At 44.8% G+C, this 24332-nt stretch overlaps 2 protein-coding genes across 4 annotated transcripts in view; both read left to right on the top strand.

The window, feature by feature from the left end:
- Positions 1-595, top strand: part of LOC144510453 (Golgi apparatus membrane protein TVP23 homolog A-like) — a 36359-nt gene extending 35764 nt beyond the window's left edge. Inside the window, exon 5 of the mRNA XM_078239896.1 lies at positions 528-595. Coding sequence (XP_078096022.1) covers positions 528-595 — 68 coding nt within the window. The remainder of the gene's footprint in view (positions 1-527) is intronic.
- A 10446-nt stretch (positions 596-11041) lies between these two features.
- Positions 11042-24332, top strand: part of emp2 (epithelial membrane protein 2) — a 34675-nt gene continuing 21384 nt past the window's right edge. The window contains exon 1 of one of the 3 annotated variants that reach the window (XM_078240780.1): positions 11042-11073. The gene's annotated coding sequence lies outside the window, so the exon portion shown is untranslated. Of the gene's footprint in view, positions 11074-11168; positions 11188-24332 lie in introns of those variants that run through there. The other 2 variants (XM_078240781.1, XM_078240782.1) reach the window with 2 other exon arrangements.

The raw sequence follows: 24332 nt of genomic DNA, 5'->3' as shown, positions 1-24332 counted from the left end.
GGTCTAGTGTCGGGGGATTAGCAGGTAAATGGGGATAGGGCCTGGGTGCGATTTTTGTTGGTGCAGGCTGGGTGGGCCAAATGGCCTCCTCCTGCACTGTGGGGATTCTATGATTCATATATTAATTGAACTATCATCAACTTCAAGTGATAAAAACAAAAGATGTATTTACACTTTGGACACAGAGGGAGTGCATGGCTCTGGCAGTCAATGTTGTGACCAATCAGCACACACCTCACTTCACTCACACTCGTAAAGCAGGGGCATCACTCCAGCCACACCAGTCGGGGGAAAAAAAACTGTGCGGCGGAAATCAGCGGAATGTGGCAACTCTGCACTGGGGCAGCAGTCAACAAAATGTCTTGTAGGCCGCACTGAGAACCCAGATGGGCCGCATGTGGCCCTGGGCCACAGGTTGTCCACCCCTGTTTCACAGTAACACAACTCTGATCAACATCTTCAGTTAGTCAGGATGAAGCTGTCTTTTTCTGAAATGAAATAAACCTTTATATAATTTTTACATATAGCAAATGGCATATTTATCACAATGAACTTCATGCCAGTGGTGGATTGGGATGTCTGCATTAAAGAGTAGAACGTTTTTCCATTTGGACATCTCAGGCCCAGGAAATGTACAGGGGCCATAACGAAGTATAAATCCCAGCATTTGCCCATTTTGGGTCCTCCACATTACAGAGGCAGGGTGGAGTAGAAAGAAGCAGGACTATGTGAGGTGCATGGTGATTGTCAGACTATCTCCTGGAAGTTGTCCCTAGTGCACTTGCCATGTGGGCCACTTCTAGTTAATAAACTTGAATGCAGTTCGCTCTTTTTAAGGCTTCATTTCTAGTCGGAACTCGAAGTCCTGCTCCTTTTCTTCCCCACCCAGTAACTTGGTGCAGCTTGGTGTCAATAGTTGGTGAAACTACAAAAGGTTGTGAATGTAGCCCAATCCATCACGCAAACCAGCCTCCCATCCATTGACTCTGTCTACACTTCCCGCTGCCTCGGCAAAGCAGCCAGCATAATTAAGGACCCAACGCACCCCGGACATTCTCTCTTCCACCTCCTTCCTTCGGGGAAAAGATACAAAAGTCTGAGGTCACGTACCAACTGATTCAAGAACAGCTTCCTCCCTGCTGCCGTCAGACTTTTGAATGGACCTACCTCACATTAAGTTGATCTTTCTCTACACCCTAGCTATGACTGTAACACCACATTCTGCACCCATTCCTTTCCTTCTCTATGAATGGTATGCTTTGTCTGTATAGCACGCAAGAAACAATACTTTTCACTATGTTAATACCTGTGACAATAATAAATCCAATCAAAACCTTGGCTCCACTGAAGGCACCAGTACCGATTCTGGCCTCATGTTAGTGTTTTTAGGGGGAGGTTGGAGGCTTCATTGAAGCATAGCAGGAATTCCCAGGGCCCCGGCACATGGTGTACTTGTCTCCAGGCAATCCCCGGAGCTGGCCCCTGCTGGAATTCCAATGGAAGGCAACCAGCTCTGTGCTGGCAGCGAGTACCTCCAGGTACGGCTGCCTAAAGGTTAAACTTTCACCTGCTCTGCTGTCCAACACACCTCACCCTTAGTGTCAAGAGGATTAACAGGGTAAATAAGAGGGGTCACGGGGATAGGGACTGGGTGGGATTGTTGTCGGTGCAGGCTTGATGGGCTGAATGGCCTCCTTCTGCACTGTAGGGATTCTATGAACCTCTGAATAGTATCCTGTATAGCACCAGTGTAACATTTCCATTGTTGGAATAGTTCACAATTTCTTGTGCCAAATCCAATTGGGTGAGCATGTGGCCCCCTATTCATTGGTAATGCATTGGCTGAGGCAGTTTCGAACCTATTTCATGTAATACCAGCAGAGGACAGTTGTGGGCCTGATGGGTTTTGAAGTTGTCTTTCTGCTCATGAATAACGATGCTGGTTTTTTTTTTAAATGCACTGACTGGTGCAGAAGGAAAGCTTTCATCTGGTTTCAGGTTTCCTGTCTGAAATAACAATATTAAAATCCTGTGTTTCACTTCATTCCCAGCTGCACAAGTTAAGCTCCAACACATCAAAACAGGCCAAAGCCATCGGGTTAGTTTGAAACCAACCCTGGTCCCCTCCTGTAGAGTAGAATGGTCTGAGTGAAGTGAGTTGGGCTGGACTGGATCCAGCTCATTGTGGGTGTGGCTGGAAGCAAATAAAACAGTCTCCTGATGCAACCTTAACTTGAAGCTGCTTGCAGAGTTAAAGTGGCAAGTTACTATGCTCAATTTGAGTTGGAAATGCAAAATACTGACCTGGGCGGGCATTTTATTTATCATAGGAACATGGGAATTAGGAGCAGAATCATAGAATCCTACAGTGCAGAAGGAGGCCATTCGGCCCATTGAGTCTGCACCAACCACAATCCCACCCAGGCCCTATCCCCATAACCCCATGCATTTACCCTAACTAGTCCCCCTGACACTAAGGGACAATTTAGCATGGCCAATCCACCTAACCTGCACATCTTTGGACTGTGGGAGGAAATCGGAGCACCCGGAGGAAACCCACGCAGACACGGGGAGAATGTGCAGACTCCGCACACAGTGACCCAAGCCGGGAATCGAACCCGGGTCCCTGGCGCTGTGAGGCAGCAGCGCTAACCACTGTGCCACCGTGCTGCCCAGAAGTAGGCAGATATAGCCCTTCGAACCTGCTCTGCCATCAATCAGATCATGGCTCTGACAAAGGGTCATCTGGACTCGAAACGTCAGTTCTTTTCTTTCCTCACAGATGCTGCCAGACCTGTGAGATTTTCCAGCATTTTCTCTTGTGGCTGATCTCTCCCTGGTCTCAAATCCATCATCCCACTTGTTTCCCCCGTATCTCATCCGTTTCTTAGTTAGAAATATATCTATCTACCTCTTGAAAACAATTAAAGATTCAGACTCTGCCTCGCTATGGGGCAGCGAGTTCCACAAATTCACCACCTTCTGAGAAGTAGTTCCTCCTCATCTCAGTTTTAAATCTACCATCTCTCAACCTATACCTGTGACCTCTTGTTCTAGATTGCCCCACAAGGGAAACAATTGGTCTACATTTACTTTATAAATCTCTTTTAAAATTTTATATACCTCAGTCAGATCTCCTCTCATCCTTCTAAACTCCAGCGTGTATAAGCCCAAACTGTTTAGTCTCTCCTCATACGTCAACCTCTTCATCCCCGGAATCAATCTGGTGAACCTCCTCTGAACTGCCTCCAATGCCACCACATCCTTCCTCAGATAAGGAGACCAAAATGGAACAATATTCCAGACGTGGTCTCGCCTACATTGGCATTCCTCACAGCGATGAGAATCTCTGTCACTTTAAAAAATATCAATGTCATAGAATCCCTACAGTGCAGAAAGAGACCGTTCGGCCCATCGAGCCTGTACCAACAGCAATCCCCCACAGGCCTTAGACCATAACCCGACATATTTATCCTCTTAATCTCCCTGACACTAAGAGGCAATTTATCATGGCCAATCAACCTAACCCTTTTGGAGTGTGGGAGGAAACGGAAGCACCCGGAGGAAACCGACGCAGACACAGGGAGAATGTGCAAACTCTACGCACACAGTGACCCGAGGCCAGTATTGAACCCAGGTCCCTGGTGCTGTGAGGCGGCAGTGCTAACCACTGTGCCACCCTGCCGCCCCAAAAAGTCACTGACTTTTGATTCTAGCTATCATTGAGTCAGGAACTGGTGTCTTCAGAATAAAGCCTGACTTTCCCAAAAGTCTAGCTGGCAAGGAATTCTGCTTGAACTGTAGCTTTTAGTTCAGTATTTTAGTTCAATTAGTATAGAAGAGGTCACTGTTTCCCAGCATGACTCACTCCCTGCACCTTGCATCACTGCCCTGTGTGATTGGGAGACGAGTTCTGAATTCAACAAGTTGCAATTACCTAACTGCTCCAGCCAAGGTGCAGTGCAAAGAAAAATCATAGAAGCTTTCAGCCTCCCCTCCGATTCAGTTACGTGGGCCGGAGTTTGTACTGAGGGTGGAAAATAACTCGGTGGGGTTATTGAGTTGCACTGAGAGACTGTGTTGTGATCGCTACTCGGCCGAGTGCATTAGTAGTAGAGATGGTTGAGAAAAGCCTCCTTGGTACAAGATTTGTATCTGCACAGAATCAATTTAAATAATCATCCTTAGTTGGTGGACTGAGAGGCTTTGATCAATATGAGGGATCTGGTTTCAGTTGCTGCTTAATGCAAAACACGTGATATGGAAATTCTTTGGTCTAACATGGTATGTCTGGTGCATGCAAATTGATTTTCATCTTTCTCGTTCTTTGCTCTTTAATCTAACTTCCATTTTTTTTCTGTCTTCTCTCCTATTACTTAGTCTATCCTGCCCCTTTGCTCTCTCAATTCTTTCTATCTCCTGCTGTCTAATCATCTCCCTCTTCTGGGTGACACTGCTGCCTCACAGCCCCAGGGACCCAGGTTTGATTCCTGGCTTGGGTCACTGTCTGTGTGGAGTCTGCACATTCTCCCCATGTCTGCGTGGGTTTCCTCCACGCGCTCCAGTTTCCTCCCACACTCCAAAGATGTTCGGGTTGGGTGAATTGCTCAGGCTAAATTGTCCCCTGGCGTTCCATGATGTGCAGGTTAGATGGATTAGCCATGGGAAATGTGTGGGGTTATGAGGATAGGGCAGGGGAGAGGACTTGGGTAAGATCTCTGACCGGAATCGGCGTGGACATGATGGGCCAAATGACCTACTCCGGCACTGGAGGGATTGTATGATTCTTCTGTCCCCTCTCTAATTGATGTGGAGATGCCAGCGTTGGACTTGGGTGGGCACAATAAGAAGTCTTACAACACCAGGTTTATTTGGAATCACGAGCTTTCGGAGCGCTACTCCTTCCTCACTCACCTGGTGAAGGAGCAGTGCTCCGAAAGCTCGCGATTTCAAATAATCCTGTTGGACTTTAACCTGGTGTTGTGAGACTTCTTACGATGCCCATCTCTATAATTGTGCATTGTTTATTCCTACAGTGGCTTTCAGGAACACTCACCCTGGACATAGTCTGTCTGACCTTTTATCTGGGAAATAGAAAAGCACAATCTGACTAATAAAAACAGCTGGACGTTAATCTCTGGAAATTTTCTATAGCGATAGAAAACACGGGGTTGTTGGATATTTTTAAGGCTGAGTTAGATTGACAAGGGGTCAAAGGGTATGGGGGTAAATGGGAAAGTAGAGTTGAAAGTTGAGGCAACAATAAGATCAGCTAGGGTCTTATCGAATGGCAGAACAGGCTCGAGGGGCCGAATGGCCTACTCTTGCTCCCTAATTTGTGGTACGTGTTGAGCTGCTAATTGCATCCAGCCCTGAGGTGTATGAAAGTATCACTGGAGTGCTCTGGCTGTAAAGTGCTTGGGACATCCAGCAGAGGCGATGGGGTGTTGCGTATGTACAGGTTCTCTCATTCCAGGTGGATGTGTGTGAGAGACAGATGGATTCTTTGTGTTAGGGCGCGCTTCGAGTAGAATCTCAGTCACAAGGTGGCACGACATTTATGGAACAAGTTTTAAAAAAGAATGCTGCAAACACGCTGGGTTAGGCAGCATCTGTGACGGAAAGAAATAAAAACTCGTGCAGTTAAACAACGGCAGCTAGTTTCTGCACTGCAATCTCTCGAACAGGAACAGGGTAAGCGGCCGGACAGTCAAGTTACGTTTCGGGTGTTTATCCTTCGTCGGAACCGATATCCCTGAAACTCTCACACGGAGCGATTAGTAACTTGTAAAATATTACAGAAAGTGTGTGGTGTTGTTTTGTTAGTTTTACTCCATTAGGTGATGCACATTCAACTTTGACAGTGCTCACCTGTAATTGACTGCTAGAATAGGAATGGATCATAAGGTATAGGAGCAGAATTAGGCCATTCGGCCCATTGAATCTGCTCTGCCATTGAACCATGGCTGATAAGGTTTTGAACCGCATTCTCCCTAAAGGAGTGCATTAACACAATTTTTCAATTGATATTTTCTCCAGTTGCTGTGGCTGCTAACTCCTGTTTGAGTATTTTACACAATGTACCGTACAGAAAGTGGCCATTGGCATGGTGTCACAGCGGTTAGCACTGCTGCCTCGGATCTTATCGAATGGCAGAACAGGCTCGAGGGACCAAATGGCCTACTCTTGCTCCCTAATTTTGTATATTTGTTGTACCCGTTGAGCTGATAATTGCATCCAGCCCTGAGATATGTGACCCGTGTTCCATTCCGGCCTCGGGTCACTGACTCTGTGGAGTTTGCACATTCTCCCCATGTCTGCGTGGGTTTCCTCCCACACGCCAAAGATGTGCAGGTCTGGTGGATTGGCCGTGCTAAAATTATCCCTTAATGTCCAAAGATGTGTAGGTTAGGGAGATTACCGGGGTAAATGTGTGGGATTACAGGGATAGGGTGCCAGGTGGGCCTGGATAAGATGCTTTTTCAGAGAGTCGGTGCAGACTTGATGGGCTGAATGGCCTCCTTCTGCGCTGTAGGGATTCTATGATTCAGCAGAGTTCCACACCTGCCACTTTGTATTCTATTTTGCTTCATTTTAGCAGATCTTTCAATTCTTTCGCCCTTTTGGTTACCCAGGTTTTCTTGAATGCATCTACGCCATTTGCCTTAGATTCTCTCCCAGCCGGAGCGGCTATGTTCACTCATTTCAATTTCTGTTTACGACAAAGTCTGGAAATATTGATTTTTCTCGCTCCTGCCAACTATTGGCAAAACGTGCTCGGCCTTCTTTCCCGTTTGTGGCATGGGCATGTTTGTGCTGCACGTGCGTCCTCTTTGTGACCCATTCATAGAACATCCCTATCAAGACCAGCATTTATTGCCCTTGCACAGGTGGTGGGGATCTGCCATCTTGAGCCTCTGCAATCCATTTTAGCAGATTTGATACAACTGAGTGACCACTTCAGGGAACATTAATCATAGAAATTGGAATCATAGAAACCCTACAGTACAGAAAGAGGCCATTCGGCCCATCGAGTCTGCACCGACCACAAACCCACCCAGGCCCTACCCCCATATCCCTACATATTTACCCATTAATCCTTCTAACCTACACATCTCAGGACACTAAGGGGCAATTTAAGCATAGCCAATCAACCTAACCCTGGAATGTGGGAGGAAACCGGAGCACCCGGAGGAAACCCACGCAGACACGAGGAGAATGTGCAAACTCCACAAAGACAGTGACCTAAGCCGGGAATCGAACCCAGGTCCCTGGAGCTGTAAAGCAGCAGTGCTAACCACTGTGCTACCGTGCCGCCCCATTAAGAGTCAAGCCACATTGCTGAAGGTCTGGCGTCACATATAGGGTAATGATAGCAGATTCTTTTCCCCCCCCCCCACAGGACTGTAACAATCCTTAAGTTTTATGGTCACCAAAATTTCATGCTTGATTTTATTTAGTTAACTGAATTTAAATTCTCTAGCTGTCGTGATGGGATTTGAACTGATGTTTCTGGATTTATTAGCCCAGGCCTCTGGATTACCAATCCACCTGAAACAGCTCGAATACACAAGGCAATCACAGTTAAATGATGCCACAAAGATGTGCAGGTTAGGATGATTGGCCATGCTAAATTGCCCCTTAGTGTGAGGGGGATTAGCAGGATAAATGGGTAGGGTTACGAGGATAGGGCCTGGGTAGGATTGTGGTCGGTGCAGATGGGACGAGTGGCCTCCTTCTCTCCTTTGTAGGGATTCTATTATTCTAGGTGTCTGGGAGCCAGTGGAAGAATGAGATGAAAGAGAGGGGGAGGTGATCTGAGGACAATTCTATTTGACACAGGTTTATGGAAAGCAGTGGCGGAGTGGTATTGTCACTGGACTAGTAATTCGGTAATAGTCTGGGGGACCACTGCAGATGGTGAAATTTGAATTCAATAAAAATCTGGAATTAAAAGTCTAATTATGACGATTGTCGCAAAAACCCATCTGGTTCACTAATGTCCTTTAGGGAAGGAAATCTGCTGTCCTTACCTGGTCTGGCCTACATGTGATTCAAGATCCACAGCAATGTAGTTGACTTTTAAATGGCCGAGGAAGCCACTCAATTCAAGGTCAATGAGTGTTGGACAATAAATGCTGGACAAATGAGCGACGTTCACACTTCCTGAACAAATAAGAAAATAATTTTAAAAAATAACTGAAGCAAGTACCTGAACAGGGAAATAACCACTATAATTACCGCTACAGGCAGAGCAATTTGAGGTTAATGAATAAATTATAATACATTAATCAGGGAGAAATCCTCCTGTGAAAAATAGTTTACTAGCCCAATATGCAGTTTTTAATATTCGGAATTTAAATACAAAATTCCGAGTTGTGATATTCCCTGTATGAGACGGCCGGACCTCGGAGTCCAAATTTCAATCTCCACTCATTTTGACCCTGGAGAGAGAAGTTCCAGTTTATTTGACACTTTCAGATAAAGCTCGGCACAACATCGTGGGCCGAAGGGCCTGTTCTGTGCTGTACTGTTCTATGTTCTATGACACGGTCTCCTAAAAGGGACAGAGAATAGCTATGGCCATCGATCTGTGTTTCTGGGTGTAGAATTCCAGTCATTTGATGAAGAAATGGAAATAATCATGCCTGCAGGCTGGAACATTCAAAACTGCTGACTGACTATGATGCGAGGGATTTTTATTTTTGGGAGGGGAGGAGAAACGGGTGGCACAGTGGTTAACACTGCTGTCTCACAGCGCCAGGGACCCAGGTTCAATTCCGGCCTCGGGTCTGTGTAGAGTTTGCACATTCTCCCCGTGTCTGCGTGGGTTTCCTCCGGGTGCTCCGGTTTCCTCCCACAGTCCAAAGATGTGCGAGTTAGGTTGATTGACCGTGCTAAATTGACCCTAGTGTCGGTCGGGGGGGGGGGGGGGGGGGGCGGGATTAGCAGGGTAAATAGTTGGAGTTACGGGACTAGGGCCTGTGTGGGATTGTGGTCGGTGCGGACTCAATGGGCCGAGTGATCTCCTTCTGCAATGTAGGGATTCTATGAAACCAGTGGGAAAAAGATTTTAACATGCTTAGTGTAGGTATTATTTCCAAGCCCCTTTTGTGGATGAAGCATTTAATTACATGTTTTATGCAAGTTTCCTTTTCCCCTAGGTGTGTATGTGTATATAATCAGCATATTTACTATCTGTAACTTTCCCAGTATCATGATCAAAAGAGTGTTGTTTTTATCCTAAATTTCAAAGCAAGTTGTTATCCGTCGTTGGATTCTGTTGCCGCCAATATTTAATGAGTTGGGTTCCTTTGTCTTTCGATGCCCATTCAGCAAAAACATTGTTTTGCTGATTGGCTGAATGGGAGTGAGCTCCTGGCCAATAAGAAATTACCCTTCCTGAGTTAGCTGTTGGGAAATGTGAGAAACAAGACTTCAGTAGAAAAGGACGTTGGGTGGGCTGTTAATAGAGGATTCAGTTTTTCTCTCACCCTTTTTTGGGGAGACAATGACCTGGTAGCTAGGCTACTAATCCAGAAACTCAGCTAATGTTCTGGGGACCTGGGCTCGAATCCCGCCACAGCAGATGGTGAAATTTGAATTCAATTTTTAAAAAATCTGGAATTAAGAATATACTGGTGACCATGAAACCATTGTCGATTGTTTGGGGGGGAAAAAAACCCATCTGGTTCACTAATATCCTTTTTTAGGGAAGGAAATCTGCCATACTTACCCAGTCTGGCCTACATGTGATTCCAGGGCCAAAGCAATGTGGTTGAATCTCAATTGCTGCTCTGAACAAGGGCAACTCGGGATGGGCAATAAATGCTGGTCAGCCAGAGACACCCTTGTCCCACAAATGGAAAAAAAAATTAGAGTTGATTTTCACTTCTCGGTCTTTTGGCTAAGATCAAGCCCAAGATGGGTTGCAATGTCTCATCTTGTCAGCTTGGATCTTGGTTGTCTCCTTTTGTGGGGACCATGAATTGGATTGAATTGGATTTTGAATGTTTTTTGGAGCGAGCAAGGTTTGGGTTTTCCCAGTCCACTCTGAGCTCTGGCTTTGTAACTTAAAGGGTGGAGTAAAAAAATTCACTCTAGTTGTTTTTCTGCCCCCTGGGTGTTGCCATGAAATGATATTGGACACTCTCAATTTTTTTTAATTCATTCGTGGGACATGGGCGTCGCTGGCTGGGCCAGCATTTATTGCCCATCCCTAGTTGCTCGAGTGCAGTTGAGAGTCAACCACATTGCTGTGGCTCTGGAGTCGCATGTAGGCCAGACCGGGTAAGGATGGCAGATTTCCTTCCCTAAAGGGCATACTCGGTGAATGTGAATTTCATAGCTTGAGATGCTGGTACGTTGGTTTAGGGACCTTTATTCTACATGTGACCTGAGCTTGCTTAATGTCAACCCAGGCTGCCAGAAATGGGAAATGATTTTACTTTCCAGCACTGATGTCTCTTGCCTGACCAAAAGCTCAACCTGCTATTGCACAAACCTCTGTTGTGAAGAGTGTGACGTTTGTGTGTTATAATGTAGCAACGACTGGTTTGTAGATGTGTCTCTTTGCTATTTTCGTACAGTAGTATTTTTGGTTGCGTCGCTTATTCATTGTCATTCATGTGAATGTGGAGGTACTATTTAATTGGACAGCCCTATAGTGCAGCAACTAGCCTGAGGAAATATGTAATAACTCTGTCTGACTACTCTATGGGGCTATGGGGAGAGAGCGGGTAAATGGAGTTGAAATCAACCATGATTGAATGGTGGAGTGGACTCGATGGGCCGAATGGCCTTACTTCCGCTCCTATGTCTTATGGTCTTATGGTCTAAACTGGGTGGGGTTGCACAATCTTCGTGTTTGCTGTGGCAACTCAAACAGTTTATAAAAGGATGATGTAAATTCTCAGAGAAGCACCCAATGTCACAATAGGGCATCTCAGTCTTTGAGATGGTGCTATAGAGGGACTAACTGTAACTCGATCCTATTTTGCATGGCAACTGAGAATAGGACAACACGAACAGGGTGAGGTTTTGCACTGAAGAACCACATGGATACAGTGGTGGGTGAGGGGTGATCTGACAACTTGGTGTGTACAAGCTCTCATTGGGATCAGGCTGCTGGGGGATGCATTGCTACTGAGAGTGAAAATGGAAAGCCAAATCTGCCCTTAGTTTCTGGTAATCATTTGAAAAAAAACTGCAATAGTACAAGGCGACACGGTGGCACAGTGGTTAGCACTGCTGCCTCACAGCGCCAGAGACCCGGGTTCAATCCCTGACTTGGGTCACTGTGTGGAGTTTGCACCTTCTCCCCCGTGTCTGCGTGGGTTTCCTCCCACACTCCAAAGATGTGCTGGTTAGGATGATTGGCCATGCTAAATTGATCCTAGTTTCGGGGGGTGTAATTAGCAGGGTAAATATATGGGTTTACGGAGATAGGGTGGGATTGTTGTTGGTATATGCTCGATGGGCCGAATGGTCTCCTCCTGTACTATAGGGGTTCTATGATATATACAGATCTTAACATATTAGTCACTCTTTGAATGTTGCTGTGTGGAGGGGAAATCGAAAAATGCCAACAAAAAAACATACGCTGCCCTGCCAAGGCAGATATAAATTTTGACTGGTTTCTCTGTTATATAACAGTGGAAGGGAAATTCAATACAATGGAAATCTTTTATATATTTACAATGCGTATGAAATTTGCAAGGACGAGCTTAGCTGTGTTTGAGAGTGGCTGAATTTTGCAGCCGTATAAAATGGAGAAGGTTGCAGGGAAGAATCTGTGTTCGGTCAGCGCTTGCGATTCTGAGATATTCCTGAACTGCAGCTGAACTTAAAAACTTACTAAACCCGCTGTTACTTTTAGGTTGAACCTGACCTGGCCACGTCTGATTGCAAGAGTTCACAAAACAGACATTGTAATCTTGAAATCCACTTGTTTTCCGCGGACGAGTTTTAAATTGGGCCTTTCATGAGTTACAGTCCTGTCAGAATCCCTATGCACGAGAGGTCGGGCGTTACAGGACCAGAGGCCGTGGTTTAAACAAAGGAAGTTACTGTCTGCATTTTCATTACACGGGGCTAATAATGAATTATCATTAATTAAATTAATGTCATTGGACTGGGGCATTGGAAAATCTCGAAGTTTGTTATAAGATGCGATGGCAGTTTTATATTTTGATGCAACAGTTTATGTTGCTTTGGGTTATGTTCACAAACGATCTTTCTCATTGGTCTCCACTAAGCACCTTTTTAAGCTGAAAAATCTATCTCAAAAATACAATTGCGTTAATAGTAGAACTGATTCAGAGACTGGACCTCGGGGTTTTTAAAAAAAACTATTGATTCACAGGATGTGGGCACTGCTGACAAGGCCAGCATTCATTGTCCATCTCTTATTGCCCTTGAGAAAGTTAAGTAAAGTTTATTAGTCACAAGTAAGGCTTACATTAACACTGCAATGAAGTTACTGTGAAATTCCCCTAGTCGTCACACTCTGGCGCCTGTTCGGGTTGATACACCTAACCAGCATGTCTTTCAGACTGTAGAAGGAAACCAGAGCACCTGGAGGAAACCCACGCAGACACGGGGGGAATGTGCAAACTCCACACACAGTGACCCAAGCCAGGAATTGAACCGGGGTCCCTGGTGCTGTGAGGCAGCAGTGCTAACCACTGTGCCAGTTGTCGTCTTGAACAGTTGTAGTCAGTCTGGTGAATGCACTCCTGCAGTGCTCTCGGAGAGGGTGTTCCAATAATGCTGAGGGAGGGTGATTGTATTTCCAAGTCGGGATGATCCTGTGTGTTTGCTGCCCATGTCCCTCTGGCTAATAGCAGCTTTGGGAGATGCTGGTGAAGAAGCCTTGGTGAGTTGCTGCAGTGTATCTTGTAGACAGTACACACTGCAGTCATTGTGGGAGTGGTGGAGAGAGTGTGGTGGATGAGGTGTTGATCAAGTGGGTTACTTTCTCCTGGATGAAGTTGAGTTGCCTGAGGTGTCTGGAGCAGCACCGACCAGGCAAGTGGAGAATATTCTGTCACACTCCTGATTTGTGTCTGGTAGATTGTGGAGAGGCTTTGTGGAGTTAGGCGATGCGAATTCCCATCCTCTGACCTGTTGCTTACCCTGGCTGGCCCAGTTACATTTCTGGTCCATGGTAACTTTGCAGGATGTTGATTTAATGATTTCTAAAGGCCGAGGGGAGGTGGTTAGATTCTCTCTTGTTGGAGATGCTCATTGTCTGGCAATGGTGTGGTGTAAATGTTCCTTGCCAGCCACTTAGCTCAAGTTTGGGTGTTGACAAAGTTGTGCTGCATGCTCGGACAAACGGCTTCATTACATGCACCATGAGTTGGCAAATAGGAAAGCACTGAGATTTTCAAAACAATGGTTTGCGAATATGAATTTCCATATTCTCCCAGATATCAGATAAATGGAATGGAAGGCTGGCTAGGCCAATTCTGGTAATTCAACATGCCTGAAAGGTTCATCCGAGTGGACATGAGGTAGTGGAGGTGACCGTTTGCAAAGTGGGTACCATCCGTGCCTCTTAGCCAGGGGTTCAGGGTTCGAGTCCCACCTGGGGACTTGGTGGCCAAGGGCGGTGCATTCATAATGTGACCAAATAGGGTGAGCATCACCCTGCAAATCCTTCCAACGCACACCAAGGGCAGGTGGTAAAACTGGGAGAGATTCCTGGTCAGCCATGTGATGGAAAGAACATTGGAGCCGCGACCATCCCTGTCCATAGCTCCAGAGTACAGCATGCTCGTTGCCACTGAGTGAACTGTAACACGCCAGGGAATTCGGAAGACAAGAGAGCGACTTTATCCCTTCAATAGTTTCATGATTGTGAGGAAGTAGCAGTATAGGCTGCCTACTCTAGCCCTAGACTTATCAAAGGCAGTGGGGAAAGAGAGATCTAAAGAAAGGATATAAAACATGGAAGGGAAATGGATATTTTTATTGCTGTACCTTATGTTCACATTCCATAGAATCCCTACTTGCAGAAGAAAGCCATTCAGCCCATCACATCTGCACTGACTCTCTGAAAGAGAATCTTTACCCAGGCCCTCCCCTCCACCCTATCCCCGTAACCACATGCACTTTCAGTGGTTAATCCATCTAATCTACACTCCTTGGGACACTGAGGGGCAACTTAGCATGGCCAATGCACCTAACCAACACGTCTTTCGGACTGTGGAAGTCATCCGGAGCACCCGGAGGAAACTCACGCAGATACTGGGAGAACATGCAAACTCCACGCAGACAGCGACCCAAGCCGGGAATCGAACCAGGGTCCCTGGTGCTGTGAGTAACAGTAAGAAGTCTCTCAACACCAGGTTAAAGTCCAACAGGTTTATTTGGCAGCACTAGCTTTCGGAGCCTCGAGCTCCTTCTTCAGGTGAGTGAGGACTTGTGTTCACAAACAGGGCATATAAAGGCACAAACTCAATTTACAATTGTTGGTTGGAATTCGAGTCTTTACAGGTACTGCTGTGAGGCAGCAGTGCTAACCACTGTGCCGTTCCAGGAACAAACCGGCATTGGTGTAGAGCTGCTGTTGTCTGCTGCTTTCTTTGGCATTTTGTGCAAAATTGTCAGAGAGAGAATTTGCAAATATCACATGGCGTTTTATTAGTATCTGCTTAAGATGCCATGTATTCTGGGGTGACTGGGACTGTTTGTTCATATTAATGTACAGTAACAACCTTGTGACCCTATTAATTAGAATTTCAGAATGATAGTCACACGCACATTATAAATACTACAGTCTGTGTTCCCATAAAAGAGAGCAGCAAAGGGGAGGATTTTTTTTTAAAGGGTCGGAATGTATAAGTCAAGAACTCAGAAATATTATCGCATCAATTTATTTTTCCTCTCTCGCTGTTTTCCTGGCAAGAATTGAGCTGTTTGTTGTCATAGAATGGCAAATCTTACAACCGTGAGAGAAGAATTTGTTCTGACATGTTAAGCATCCTCACAGTAATATCCCTTGCAGGAATATCCGGCCTATTCAAGATGTTGAGAGTAGTTGCTTTTGTGTCTTTTAAACTACAAAGGCGTCAAAGCATAATTACTGCTTGGCACAAAATAATACCTGATTTAATTGTGTGCTGCTGAAGGAAGGAGCGGGGAACTGAACAGGCAGCAAATCGAAGTTTTGGAAAATGATTGCCTTCATAATTTTAAAGGAAAATGCCTTCTGAGCATTGTCCACAAATCTCCCCAGCATGACTTCTGTATCCCAGTTTTGTGGCGGTTGTGTCCCCAGAGGGGAAGCCAGCTGGTTCCCCCAAGGATGTGGAGATGCCGGCATTGGACTGGGGTAAGCACAGTAAGATGTCTCATAGCACCAGGTTAAAGTCTAACAGGTTTATTTGGTAGTGCTACCAAATAAATCTGTTGGACTTTAACCTGGTGTTGTGAGACTTCTTACTGTCTTTCTCCTCCTCCTCCTCCTCCACCCCCCCCCCCCCCCCCCCAACCAAGGAGCCAGTCGTGGATACTTTGTTTTTGGCGCATTTTCTAGTCCCATTGAATTAGTGGAAGACTCGGGCCCACTCAACTGCTTGCCTTCTTTGCTTGGATGGAGAAAACCAATGGTTTTTTTTTTAAGTGGAATTCAAGAGAACAAAAATAAATGCAAGTCTCACGAAGGTTGTAGCATGCAATTCCACAAAATCTTAACTCATGCAATCACTACAGTGCAGAAGAGGCCATTCAGGGGGAGGTGATGGCCTGGTGGTATTATCACTAAAGTATTGATCCAGAAACTCAGCCAATGTTCAGGGGGAGCTGGGTTTGAATTCCGCCACGGCAGATGGTGGAATTTGAATTCAATTTTAAAAATCTGGAATTAAGGATCTACTGATGACCATGAAACCATTGTCGATTGTCAGAAAAACCCATCTGGTTCACTAATGGTCTTTAGGGAAGGAAATCTGCCGTCCTTACTTGGTCTGGCCTGCATGTGACTCCAGAGCCACAGCAATGTGGTTGACTCCCAACTGCCCTCGGGCACCTAGGGATGGGCAATAAATGATGGCCAGCCAGCAGTGCCCATATCCCACGAATGAATAAGAAAAAAATTCAGCCCATTAAGTCTGCACTGAGTCTCTGACAGAATATCTTAACACTCCCTCTCCCCCACCCTAGCCCTATCCCCCATAACCCTGCGCATTTACCATTATTTATCCCCCTAACCTACAAGTTTTGGGACACTAAGGGGCAATTTAGCACCGCCAATCCACCTAACCTGCACATCTTTGGACTGTGGGAGGAAACCGGAGCTCCCAGAGGAAACCCACACAGACACTGGGTGAAGGTGCAAACTCCACACAGACAGTCACCGAAGGCTGGAATTGAACCCAGGTTCCCTGGTACAGTGAGGCAGCAGTGCTAACCATGCTGTCCTAATCAACCACTTAAATAGGATGTAGTTGGGAAAGGACATGCATTCTGAATGGTGCTGGTACCATTCAGGACACGTGAGCATCGTACGATTATGGACTGGAACACTATTGGTTTTAGTAAAGAAAATGATTTGCATCCCTACCATAAAACTCGAATTGGTGGCATTTGGTGCAAGTATGATTCAGGCCAACTTCAAATTATTTGCTGGAAATGATATTTGTTTGTCAACTGATTGCTAATTAAGTCACATTTTTCACCCATGTCTTTCAAAAGAGAACAGCAACTCGAGTTTAAAGCATGTGACTTTGCAATTTGTACTTCAAATCTCCTTGCATGTAGGGACTCTGAAGAATCTGTGTCTATCACTGTATGCTGAAAAGGAGCAGATTGAGGGCTGGCCCACTGCCCAGATCTAAGAAACCACCAGCTTTATCATGACTGTAAATCTGCACTCAATAAAGTTGCCGTCTTTTGCCAAGTCCCAAATCGGGCAGGATGGCAGTGCAGGGCAGGGGAAACAGAGAGCCGAGATTGACTTCTGATTTTGTTTTTGCAATGGATATTATAAATTTGCATACTGTTGTCGACCTTATTGTGTGAGAATTATACTTTAAAATGTGTGGAATGCATTTTAAGCATCTCTTTAACCCCATAAAGCTTTTGAGGCTGGGGAGGTCAACTGAAAGTTTCAAGGCTTTATTTAATGTAGAGCGTTCTGGAATGGAAGTGGCTGGATGGAATAAAGATGCAGATCTTCTTCAATGGTGGAAAAGGCTCAAGATGCTGGATGGAATTTCAATTTTAATGGCTCGAAGGACTCAATTTGCCTACCTCTGCTCCTATGTCTACTCCTGTTTCTGTATTCTAGAACCTTCTGAACAATCCACTCAAATTAAGCTGGGGAGGCACCGTGGCACAGTGGTTAGCACTGCTGCCTCACAGCACCAGAAACCTAGGTTCAATTCTGGCCTCGGGTCACTCTGCAAAGTTTGCACATTCTCCCCGTGGGTTTCCTCCCAGGTGCTCCAGTTTCATCCTACACTCCAAAGATGTGCAGGTTAGGTTGATTGGCCATGCTAAATTGCCCCTTAGTGTCAAGAGGATCAGGAGGGTAAATTTGAGAGGTTACGGGGATAGGACAGTACTTGGGTGGGATTATTGTCGGTGCAGGCTCGATGGACCAAATGGCCTCTTTCTGCACTGTAGATTCTGTGAAAACCGAATAGAGGGCAATTGTAGAAATTGATAGGTATTAACGTAAATTAAGCTGAAACATAAAATACTCTGTGCAGTTAAAATAAATTAAGCAAACACTATTGACAAGTTGTAATATGGAAAATAGTGAATGGGTGAAGTCAGTCAAGTGGAAGGCAGTGGCGGAGTGGTATTGTCACTAGAGTAGTAATCCAGAGACCCACAGTCATGCTCTGGTTTGACCCGGGTTCGAATCCCACCATGGCAGACGGTGGAATTTGAATTCAATGAAATCTGGCCATGAAACCATTGCCGATTGTCGTAAAAACCCACCTGATTCACTAATGTCCCTTAGGGAAGGAATTTTTTAATTCTCTCATGAGATATGGGCTTCTCTGGCCGGGCCAGTGTTTATTGTCCATCCCTAAATGCCCTTGAGAGGGCATTTAAGAGTCAACCACATTGCAGTGGATTTGGAGTCGCATGTAGGCCAGACCAGGTAAGGATGTCAGATTTCCTTCCCTAAAGGGTATTAGTGAACCAGATGGGTTTTTATGACATTCGACAATGGTTTCATGGTCATTGTTAGACTTATAATTCCAGATTCTTATTGAATTCAAATTTCACCATCTGCCAATATTGGGATTTGAATCCCGTTCCCCAGAACATTATCCTGGATTACTAGTCCAGTGACAATACCACTGTGCCACCACCACCACCCCATCTGCCATCCTTACCTGGTCTGGCCTTCATGTGATTCACAGCAATGTGGTTGACTCTCAATTGCCCTCTGAAATGGGCAAGTAGGGATGGGCAACAAATGCTGGACCAGCCAGTGATGCCCACTTCCCGTGAATGAATAACGAAAAATTGAGCAGTGACCTTGCAGTTGGTGTTGAAACATGGAACTGTTTAATCAACTTGGGGAAAACGAAGATAAGTTCTTATAGTGAACAATGGGAATGAAATGGTTAACTTTCCAAAATGTGCATTGCCTTCAATGTTTGTTAACAAGAGATGCAACAAAAATGTTGAAAATTTCTAACCATCCCCAAAGGGTTAGCTTAACCTGGTTCCAAACCAGTTTGTTTTCCAATTGTGTTAATTGTAAGCTTTAATAGTGTTGAAGAAAGAGGAGATATAATGACTGAAGCCAGATACACTGCAATGGTACTCTTTAGGGTTAAAAGCAGACAGTCCTTCCCTCCCCCACCCCCTCGAACCAAAAATAAGAGTGTCGATTTTTCTAGAATGTAAAGCATTTGGATTTGGGGCCGACCAGCCCTAAATAACCACTTACTGCTGGGAGGTTTTGAGGCATTTCTTCATATAGTTCATTTGGAAGATTTATTTTAATCTTGAGTATGTTTTCCAGTGCTAACTGGCTTTTTTTCCACGTCTATCTGGCTGCCAGATTGCACATGAGTCAGAATCTGTTGATGTTCGGTATTTCAGATGTCACTGAGTGGGCAGAGCTCAAAAAAAATCTCATAAAACTCCAAACCCTTCTCCATGCGATATTGTTTGGATTTTAAATTGAACTGTTGTGTAAAATTAGATTTAATTACGATTCCAGGTGCAAACTAAACATTGTGCTCTCTCCTACAATGAAATATTTCTTGAATGTTAAATTCTCTGAAATGTGCGTCTTTCCTGTCATGTATCGAGCTAATTTATTCCAAGTGCAGGTCAGTGGGACTAGGCATAAAATGGTTCGGCACAGACAAGAAGGGCCAAAAGGCCTGTTTCTGAGCTGTAATTTTCTATGGTTCTAATTTTAAAAAAAAACTAAATATATATTCAAAAGTTCTCTTTCTTTTTCTTCTCAATTCCTGAAATTGAGGTCGAGTTATGCAGATTGTGTTAGTCTTAAGACGTGCAAAACCAAGGCAGTTAAATAGAGGTAAGTTGCCGCTTAGCAGGAGCTAGTTAGTCAGGATGCTGCCTGGGATGGAACATTTAAGTTATTGAAGAGAGGTTGGGTACGCTTGAGTTGTTTTCGTTGGAGCAGAGAAGACTGAGGGGACGACCTGATCGAGGTGTATAAGATTAGGAGGGGGGCATAGACAGAGGAGATGATAAGAAGCAGCTGTTCCCCTTATTGAAGGGTCAGTCACAAGGGGACATGGGTTCAAGGTGAGGAGCAGGAGGTTTAGGGAGGATGTGAGGAAAAACTTTTTTATCCAGAGGATGGTGACGGTCTGGAATGCGCTGCCAGGGAGGGTGGTCAAGGTGGGTTGCCTCACATCCTTTAAAAAGTACCTGGATGAGCACTTGGCCATAGCCCTTAATGTTATGACATGCCAAGTGCTGGCAGATGGGATTCGGTAGGAGTTCAGGTGTTTCTGATGTGTTGGTGCAGACTTGATGGGCCAAAGGGCCTCTTTTGTACTGTTTGATTCTATAATTAAATGGTGAAGCAAGAACAAGGGAATGAATGGTCTCCTCTTCCTATGTCTGGTACTTTGTCAAGTTGGCCAAGCAAGCAACTCATGAAGCTAGAATGCTGTTCAATCAGGGAACATCCCTGAGCCAAAACAGGCTCTGACCAACGTCTGCACATGCACTTTCCAGAGCATGTTGGATAGAAATTGAGAGTGAAAACCCTGGCTTAATTGTTTTCTCTCTGACTTGTTAATCATAGTATCCAAACTGCGCTGACCATGATGAAGTAACTCAGTACAGGCCAGGAAAACATTTGGACCTTCTTCTCTGTATACAGTGCCTTTAGCAACTTGGACATTGGGGGAGCTAATATTTTGTTTTTAAGGTTCAAATAATAACTGGGGGAAACCAAGTTCTGTAAATGTAAGACATCGTACAAGCGCGCTTCTGTAGCACTATTGTCTGAGATGTGCTTCCTCCTTTTCTATTACTGGTTTCAGTGATTGAGAGTGAGTGGGTATATCGCTTTCCTTTCCCCTTGCAACTGGCTTGGATGTCTCAATCCTGATTGGCTTCATTGCATTGGAGAGGTGATGGCCTAGTGGGATTATCACTAGATTATTCATCCAAAAACTCAGCTCTGCGGACCTGGGTTCAAATCCTGCCACGGCAGATGGTGGAATTTGAATCGATTAAAAAAAATTTAAGAATCTACTGATGACCATGAAACCACTGTCAATTGTCGGGAAAACCCATCTGGTTCAATAATGTCCTTTTAGGGAAGGAAACCTGTCGTCCTTACATAGTCTGGCCTACATGTGACTCAAGAGCCACAGCAATGTGGTTGACTCTCAACTGCCCTCAGGCAACTAGGGATGGGCAATAAATGCTGGCCAGCCAGCAACGCCCATGGTCCCATGAATGAATATTTCAAAGAATGGTGTATTTTTGGACAGCCACAAAGATAATTGGATCCACTTTGTGAAAATCATGAATTCCATTATATGCAATAAATTAGGACTGATAAAAAATAATTTGATAAAAGTGGGCAGTACGAGGGTAAAACGGGAGTCTGCTGAAGTTATACACATTTCCAGCACTCTGGTCATTGTACGAAGCCTCTGTTTTTTGCTATGAATTTGGCTCTGTACTTAGCATGAGCTTTGTGGCAAAATGTCCAATAATGATAATTGCTTACATATTTAACTCCAACAAATGCTGGCCACACAGCGGAGGTGTTCTTGCAACTGCCATTTTAAAAACTTCACATTTTCAAAATGGTGGGGGATTGGGTGTGAATATAGCTGGCAAGTGGAGGATTTAATTTCCATCTAAACATTGAAGTGCATGTTGACAGGGTTTTCACCACAATGAAACTTCAATGATTAGCTCTATATTTATGAGATGCATACATGTACGCACAGACACTGGAGAGAGAAGCGGTTGTCACACAACAATTCTTTTCAGGTACAGGTCTCCGATTACAGGCTCAGTCAGTTTGCAGCGGGAAGCATCATCAATCCCAATCTGAATTCCGATCAGGATTTCTATCTTTCAGGAAAACTTGGAATCCTGACGTGCCAATTCCAGTGGTACCCTCACTGATTTCACTTTCAGGACAGCATTGGAGGTGTTATCAGAACAAACAGCACAGGAACAGGCCCTTTGGCCCACCAAGCCTGCGCCGATTCCTAATCCTTAATTAGACCCCATACTTATTGCCCATCCGTGCTTTCAATCCCTCAACTTGCCTCCCATTCATGTGTCCATCAAGATACGACTTGAACATTGCTAGGACTTGGGTTTTCCGATCCTGCACTCACCTGTTCATGATATTTCTTCCAAAGTGCCAAAAACTAAGCCTTGAATTCTGAATCAACTCAAAGTGGCCAAATGACGATGAATGAAAAAGGTTGAGCAAATACAGTTTTACAAGATGACGGTGGGCATCATGGTGTAGTTTCCAATGTCAGTAGCAGAAACTCCAGTCATCAAATTAATCTATTCGATCTTTTACTATCTAACATCAAATGGCAGCAATGACGAACAGCATGCACCTAATCTGTTGTTCAGGGCCATGTGTAAGACACTTCTAGGCCACTTCCATCCTCCACTATATCTACCAGCTCACTTACACAGAACATAAAACCCATAATACAGCATTGCGGCAGTACATGCAATCACTGACCGAATCTCTGTTACAGTTAAGTTAACTAAGTCCTCTGCTCTCTGCGTTCTCAATACCCGGCTCTGCAAAGGAGCTTATAGGTACAATTAGTCCACAAAAAGAAGTCACTGTGCACTCGTCATGTTCCAAAAATATTCTCTGACCTTCCACAAGAAGTTGAATATGTTGGTGGGATAAACATTCTGTTTACAAGATGATAATCTTTGGTATATAGAGTAACTCGCAGTTTTCTCTCTCTCTCTCTCTCCTTTCTAAGACAGAGTACCACTGCTAAAGTAAGAATTCTTGCAATTTTTCTTCCAATGTGTTGCATTTGTCGAGGATAAGACGTGGTAAACTAGAATCTGCAGCTGGAGGGGGGAGGAGACCAAAGCAAGCAGCAAATATACCCACTTTAAGCAGTAATGATGTGCTCCCTTACGGTGCGTTTGTTACACTGTGATCCATTCGCTAAGAGCCACAAAATTAGCTGTACTCAGTTTGCTCCATGTTATTTACCCTGGAGCACTTTGGCCCCACATTATTTACCTCGCTGTATCGTCAAACTGAGGAACCTACAATTCTTATTCCATCTATCCTTCACTAATGTCAATGCACCTAGAACATGTCACATAGAATGCATATTTTGTTATTCATTCGGGGGACATGGGCATTGCTGGCTGGCCAGCATTTATTTCCCATACCTAATTGCCTTTGAACTGAGCGGCTTGCTAGGCTGTTTTAGAGGGCAATTGAGAGTCAACCACATTGCTGTGGCTCTGGAGTCACATGTAGACCAGGCCAGGTAAGGATGGCAGATTTCCTTCCCTAAAGGGCATTAGTGAACCAGATGGGTTTTTCCGAACAGCGACAATGGTTTCATGGTTATCAGTAAATTCTTAATTCCAAATATTTTTTTTTTAGTATTGAATTCAAATTCCATCATCTGCTTTGACGGGATTCGAACCCGAGTCCCCAGAACATTAGTTGAGTTTCTGGAATAATAGTCCAATGATAATACCACTAGGCCATCGCCTTCCCATCGTATTTAAGTCAGTGATGTGATGCTGCTTGATGACTCAAGCAGATGTTCAGTCACATCCATCTGCTTTTTCTTATCTTCTCCGTCCATACCACTCGATCCATTCATCCAATACAATTCAACCACTTATTCAATATTCAGCTTTTCAAGTTTATTTATTAGTGTCACAAGTAGGCTTACATTAACACTGCAATGAAGTTACTGTGAAAATCCCCCAGTCGCCACACTCCGGCACCTGTTCGGGTACACTGAGGGAGAATTTAGCACGGCCAATGCACCCTAACCAGCACGTCTTGTGGACTGGGGGAGGAAACCGGAGCACCCGGAGGAAACCCACGCAGACACAGGGAAAAGGTTCAGACTCTGCACAGACAGTGACCCAAGCCGAGAATCGAACCCGTGTCCCTGGCACTCTGAGGCAGCCGTGCTAACCATTGTGCCACTTCAGCATCTTGAAGGATGGTGCAGTACCCCCCCCCCCCCCCCCCTGTACATCGATGGGCTTTAGTTGCTAGTTAAGTGTCACTGACTACGGAGGCTGAGATGGACAGATTTTTAATCAGTAAGGGAATACGATGATTATGGGGATCAGGCGAGAAAGTGGAGTTGAGGATTATCACATCAGATCAGTTGTGATCTCATTGAATGGAGGAGCAGACTCAATGGGCCGAATGGCCTACAACTGCTCCTCTGTCTTATGGTCTAATGTGAAACCAACTGTTTTTGCATCAAAGGTGTTTGTACTTTTTAGATTTTATAAATTTGTTTTCCTCTTGTGTGATTCCTGTCTGTGATTGGAACAACCCAAAATGCCAACACATTATAGTCAGCTGATACTTTCAATGTATGAGAAGAGATTTCCCTCAGTCAGATTATCCTACTGTTGACTAGTGGCCTCTCTGGGCAGAAGGCAAATGAATATGCAGTCTCTGACCGATTTAACCTTTCAGGTGCCATATACAAAGATTTTGGTGAATTCCAGAGCAAGGAGGGAATTAGCTGTGTCCAATTTAACACGGCAAACGTGCGCAGTAACATCCCGGGTTTGAATCCCAACGTGGCAAATGGTGGAATTTGAATTCAATAAAAAAAAAAATCTGGAATTAAGAATCTACA

The sequence above is a fragment of the Mustelus asterias genome, chromosome 23 (genome assembly GCF_964213995.1).
Source record: "Mustelus asterias chromosome 23, sMusAst1.hap1.1, whole genome shotgun sequence".
NCBI classification, from domain to species: Eukaryota; Metazoa; Chordata; class Chondrichthyes; order Carcharhiniformes; family Triakidae; genus Mustelus; species Mustelus asterias.
Note: the sequence above shows the minus strand (reverse complement) of the source record. Positions and strands in the feature narration are given on the sequence as shown.